General features: G+C 30.1%; 1 protein-coding gene across 1 annotated transcript; it reads left to right on the top strand.

Annotated features, from left to right (window-relative positions):
• The first annotated feature begins 5,165 nt into the window (after positions 1–5,165).
• On the top strand, positions 5,166–5,707 carry LOC124937432 (calvin cycle protein CP12-1, chloroplastic-like). The gene has a single exon (XM_047477695.1). The coding sequence runs from the start codon at positions 5,206–5,208 to the stop codon at positions 5,596–5,598; it is 393 nt and encodes a 130-aa protein (XP_047333651.1). The 5' UTR covers positions 5,166–5,205; the 3' UTR covers positions 5,599–5,707.
• The last annotated feature ends 219 nt before the right edge of the window (positions 5,708–5,926 follow it).

The following is a 5,926-nucleotide window of genomic DNA, read 5'->3' on the forward strand; positions in this document are numbered from 1 at the left end:
TATATATATATTTATATAATATATATTTTAAAAAATAATTTGAGAGTAAAAAATATATAAATTATTTTAATCTTTATTTTATATAGATATAGATAAAAATAAAAATAAATAATATATATATTATCTATATATTATATAAGAGATTTAATAATTATATAAATATAAAAATTAATAATATATATATATAATATTATATATAAGCGATTTAATAATTAAAATATAAAAAATAATATTAAAGATAATATTATAATTAGAGGGCCGCCCAAGTAATTTGCCCTATTATATATAATTAAATATAAAATTAATATAAAATTATAATAAATATGGGTAAGCAAATGGGTAAATCCAACCCGTAACCCAACCCATATTATTTACTAATATGGGTTGAGTATGGGTTGAGTTGGGTATGGGTTGGGTAACCCAATTTATTTTTTATTTTTTCATTTAAGATGTATTTGACTTATTTAACACATTTTTATCCGTTTAACACGTTTTGACAAATTTAACACGTTTTCCACATTTTTTACATTTTTGACATTTTAACACGTTTTGACATATTTAATACGTTTTTCACACGTTTAACACGTTTTTGACACGTTTAACACGTTTTTGACACGTTTAATACGTTTTTGGCACGTTTAACATATTTTTGACACGTTGAACACGTTTTTACATGTTTTTGACATGTTCAACACGTTTTTAACACGCTTAACACGTTTTTGACATGTTTGATATGTTTTTCACGACTGACACATTTAACACATTTTGACATGTTTTCCACGTTTTTGGCATATTTAACACATTTTTCATACTCCTAACACGTTTAATACATTTTTAATATATTTTGACACGTCAAACACATTTTTGGCACGTTGAACACATTTTTACACGTAGAACACATTTTTGACACGTTGAACACGTTCTTAATGTTTTTGACATGTTTAACACGTTTAATACGTTTTTGACACGTTTGACACGTTTAACACGTTTTTGACACATTTGACACGTTTTTCACGATTATGACACATTTAACACATTTTGATACGTTTTTAAAGTTTTTGGCACATTTAACATGTTTTCACGTTTTTATGTTCTTAACACGTTTAACACATTTTACACGTTTTTCACGTTTTTGGTACGTTTAACACGTTTCGATATGTTTAACATATTTTCCACGTTTTCCACATTTTTGGCACGTTTTGACACGTTTAACATGTTTTTGACACGTTTAACATTTTTCTCATATTTTTGACACATTTAATATGTTTTTTACACATTTTACGTGTCAAAATGTGAAAAACGTGTTAAACGTGAAAAATTTGTTAAACATGCAAAAAAACGTGTTAAACGTGCCAAAACTTGTCAAAACGTGTTAACGTACAAAAAACATGTTAAACATGTCCAAAATATGTTAAATGTACAAAAATGTGTTAAAGATGCCAAAAACGTGGAAAATGTGCCAACATGTGAAAAACGTGTTAAACATACCAAAACGTGTTAAATGTGTTAAATGAGCCAAAAACGTGTTAAATGTGTTCAACATGTCAAAAACGAGTTAAACGTGCCAAAAATGTAAAAAAACATGTCAAATATGTCAAAAACGTGTTAAACATGCAAAAAACGTGAAAATATGTTAAATATGTGAAAAACGTGTTAAACGTGTTAAACATATCAAAAACGTGTTAAACATGTTAAAATGTTAAAACATGTTAAACGTGCCAAAAACGTGAAAACCATGTTAAACTTATAAAAAAAACGTGTTAACGTGTTATATATGTCAAAACGTGAAAAACGTGTTAAACTTGTCAAAAATGTGTTAAACGTATTAAACACGTCAAAAACATGTTAAACGTGATAAAAATGTGAAAAACGTGTTAAACGTGTGAAAAACATGTTATTAGTGTGAAAACGTGTTAAACATGTCAAAAACATGTTAAACGTGCCAAACACGTAAAAACGTGTTATAAGTGTGAAAACGTATTAAAATGTTAAAAACGTGTTAAATATGTCAAAAACGTGTTTGACTTAAAGTTGAAAGATGATTAGTTTATATTGGATTAATAATAGAGAATTAAATTAAATTTATATAATTTGGAGAATTTGGGTAACCCAAACCCCACCCAAATTAAACCCAAGCCATAATTAACCCAACCCATACTCAACCCAACCCAAATTAATCAACCCAAATTAATATTTTGAGTTTGAGTTTGGGTTGGGTTTGGGTAAACCCAAATTATGCTCACCCCTACCCAAACCCCTACCCCAACTTTGTCCTGTTCCGGTTCCCGAACTAATTCCCAAGCCTTCTCTTCGAACCATATACGAGGCTCCCAAAGTAGGAATTCTTCCACGAAGCTGAGCCCAAACACCATGCCTTATTAGCCTCGGTCTACTCTACATCCCGAACCAAGGCTCTGACCTCCTTCAGTTGCATATGTTCCCTAAACCGCGCCCAAGGCTTCCGAATCAAGGATCTGCTCCGACCCTAAGCCTTGTCTTAACTCTTTAGGCCCCGTTTTCTTTCTAGTTGATTATTTTAATCTTTCTACTAAAATACCTCAAATGTTTTTCTAAAAATTTAAAACAAATATAAAACTAATTAAAATATTTTTCCTAACATATTAAAAAATTATTTTAATTTTTTGGAACATTTAAGAAGTTTTCTCTATTTTCATCAATTCAGAGCCTATAACTTGAAGTTATGAGAAAATTTTCCTTTTTCTTAATCTTTTTGAGTACTGATTTCGAATTTGGGATACTTTCAGATTTGGACACTTTTGCCATCTCACGAAACATATATGCAATCTCGATATTAATTTCTCTTAGCTACTTACAATTATTCTGGGTATCTTAGGCGAATGTTTATGGACAGATTGAGCACGACCTTTAGACGTAGGTTGGAATTAGGTTTAGAAACTTACATAATTGTAATTTAATTTAAAATTGTAGTGTAATTTATCATGTTTTGGAAAAACTATCAGTTTCGGAGTAGAGACCGCCCACTTGTACTGACGTGTGAGTCATAGAACCGACATCCTATCCACAGGTATCAAAGCACTAGGCCTAACATAATTTTTAAAACTTTACTTTCTTAGTTTCTCACGGAGAAAATTAGGTTGCGACTCTTTTGAGACAATACATTTTTAAAAGATAAACTTGAACAATCGAATGCCTACCATTTTAGTTCTTCATCCCACTCGGAATTCAAGAGAAAGTTAAGATATGTGACTACAAAGTGTTGAAAGAGTCAATATCAGGATGGACGTTTTTAAACGCATACAATAGCTGAATGTGAGGTTGAAAATACTTTAACATTCTAATGTAGGACAAAGTGCATAGGCTCGCTTCTTATTCACTATTTTATTTCCTTCAATATTTTCTTCATAATTTCAAAATGACGTCATTTTGTGTGAGCAGTATCATCCGTGTCAGTTGTGCGTTTCATGCGCTCTATACGGGTTGTGTCGTGATCATGTGTTGTACATGTTTGGTACGCGTTTGTTTACTTTTTCCATAGCTAACGAATTTTTTTATTATATATATAATATTTATTTAGCTTATTTATTTAATGATTTTATTTATCTAGACGATTTTGGTTTTATTTTTAAAATTTCCTAAATTTAATTAATTTAGAAACCCATTGATATGATGTGGTTTCAAAACTAAATTATTTGTTTTAATTCCTATACAATAAAAATAAAAATGAAACCTTATGTGTTTTTGTTAAAATAATTTAACTAGCTTGAAGTTACCTGAAATTAAAAATTTGAGTGTAAAAAATAATGCCTAAAAAGACTAAAAAAATATAATAGTTAAATCTACGTAGAGTTCATTTGTTTGAATATCTAATATTTTTCTAAACATATAAATATAAATTCACCTATTAATTAATTGTAGAATCGAAATTATTTATAAATTAGTAAAATTTTAAAATAATAAATTTATAATAGTAAAAATTTAACTAGTTTAAGATTTTACCTAAATTATAGTCCTAGTTAGTATACTTTTAAATTGTAAAATTTTAAAAATTTTAAAATTTTAAAATTTTCAAACTCTAACAATTAACCCAAAAATAATGTTATTACTATTTTGAATTTGAATTTTAACCATTTCTATATGGAGTAGGATGAGCACTATCTTTTTAATGTTAGAATTTTAATATTTATAACTTTTTTACTATTAGTCATGTAATTATTTAATACAAAATACATTATTAATTTAACAAGAAGAAACATGAATCCATCGTATAACTGCAAATATTAAAATCCAAACATTAAATGACAAGGTTCAAAGCTCTAAACTCATAGCTCACTTTGTCTATTTTATGAAGCAACTATAATGTCATATAATTAAGTTCAAGTTCATAAAAAAAACTAAAAAGTACTAAGATCAAAATTGAAAAATGTTGAGTTATAAGATTAATAATTAAATTAAAGTAAGCAAAAACACTAATTATCTTAAATCATTTGAAGATATCTGCTCCAACTTTTTTCGCCCCTAAAGTTAACGTTTATTCTGATTTCTTATTTTTAAATTGTCCACTTTTATTTAAAAAAATGATAAAAATTGTTTAAGTATTATGATGACTACAATTTTTCTCTATATGATTAGAGGGGAAATTTGACGAGATGACCCTACAAAGGGATTAAAACGAGCTGGTTATGCGCTGGTAACCACTTTATATTTTTTTTTGACGAAATTGTCCCTGTTATGAGGCGCAAATTTATTTTATTTTTTTGAAATTTTTTAAAATATTTTTTTTTGAAAAAATTTGTGTCTCGCGATTACCGGTTGCGTCTCGCGAATGCTGGTTGCTTCTCGCGATTGTGGACTTTTCATAGGACATCTGGTTGCGACAGTTGCGTCTCGCGACAGGAACAATTTCATCAAAAAAATATATATGCGCTGGTCACCGGCTCATTTACCCCTGTTATAAGGATCATTTCTCAAATTTTCAAATTAGACCTATTCATTAAACCTAATCTTCCAATCTTCTTTTCAACCAAAAAAAATTAGATATTTTGATTGAATATAATAATATCCTACAAATTACAAAAGGTATGGAAGAATATGATTGGTTAAGGTTGGATAAGAAACGTGTGTTGGAGATCTCAGTTTCTTCCATTCCATATCTAAATATCTCCATAAGTTGTCAACTATTATTATACATACCACCACTTATTACTTCATCCTCCCTATCCAAAAATGGCAGCACTTTCAGGCGCTACTCTCTTAAACCAAAGGTTCATTGTTAAGGCTCCGTCGAAATCCATTAAGAACCCGAGTCTGAACCGTCAATGGGGGCAACTTTCAGCTGTGCGGCTCGGCTCGTCGCGTATGGGCACCGGTCGAGTAGTATTGGTGGCTGCAGCAGCACCGGATAGCTTGTCGGAGAAAGTAGCACAGAGTGTGAAGGAGGCAACGGAAGTTTGCTCCGACGATCCGGTAAGCGGTGAGTGTGTGGCGGCGTGGGATGAGGTGGAGGAGCTGAGTGCGGCGGCTAGCCATGCCAGGGACAAGCAGAAAGCTACTACGCCCATCGATGAGTTCTGTAAGAATAATCCAGAAGATGAAGAGTGCCGTACTTATGAAGATTAGTTATTAATTATACAATCAATTAAACATCATCTTTTGGTGTTATTGTCATTTGGGTTTTAATGCTTAAGATTGAATTTTTACTTATACCCTAATGGATTTACTAGAATTGCATGTTTTTAAGTAAGTAATTGAATACATGATTGGCTGCTTGCTTAAATATTAACCCATAAATCAAAATTGGATTTCTAGGATTAGGATTCTAGGAGTAAATAATCATGCGTGAAAGGACTAATTCAGGAAAACACGATTAGAACCAGTAGGATGATCCTTATCCAAGAAAAAGAAAACATGAAGAGGATAAAGAATCAGAAAGAGGAGGTGTTGGGTG

This window comes from Impatiens glandulifera, chromosome 5, assembly GCF_907164915.1.
Source record: "Impatiens glandulifera chromosome 5, dImpGla2.1, whole genome shotgun sequence".
Lineage (NCBI taxonomy): Eukaryota > Viridiplantae > Streptophyta > Magnoliopsida > Ericales > Balsaminaceae > Impatiens > Impatiens glandulifera.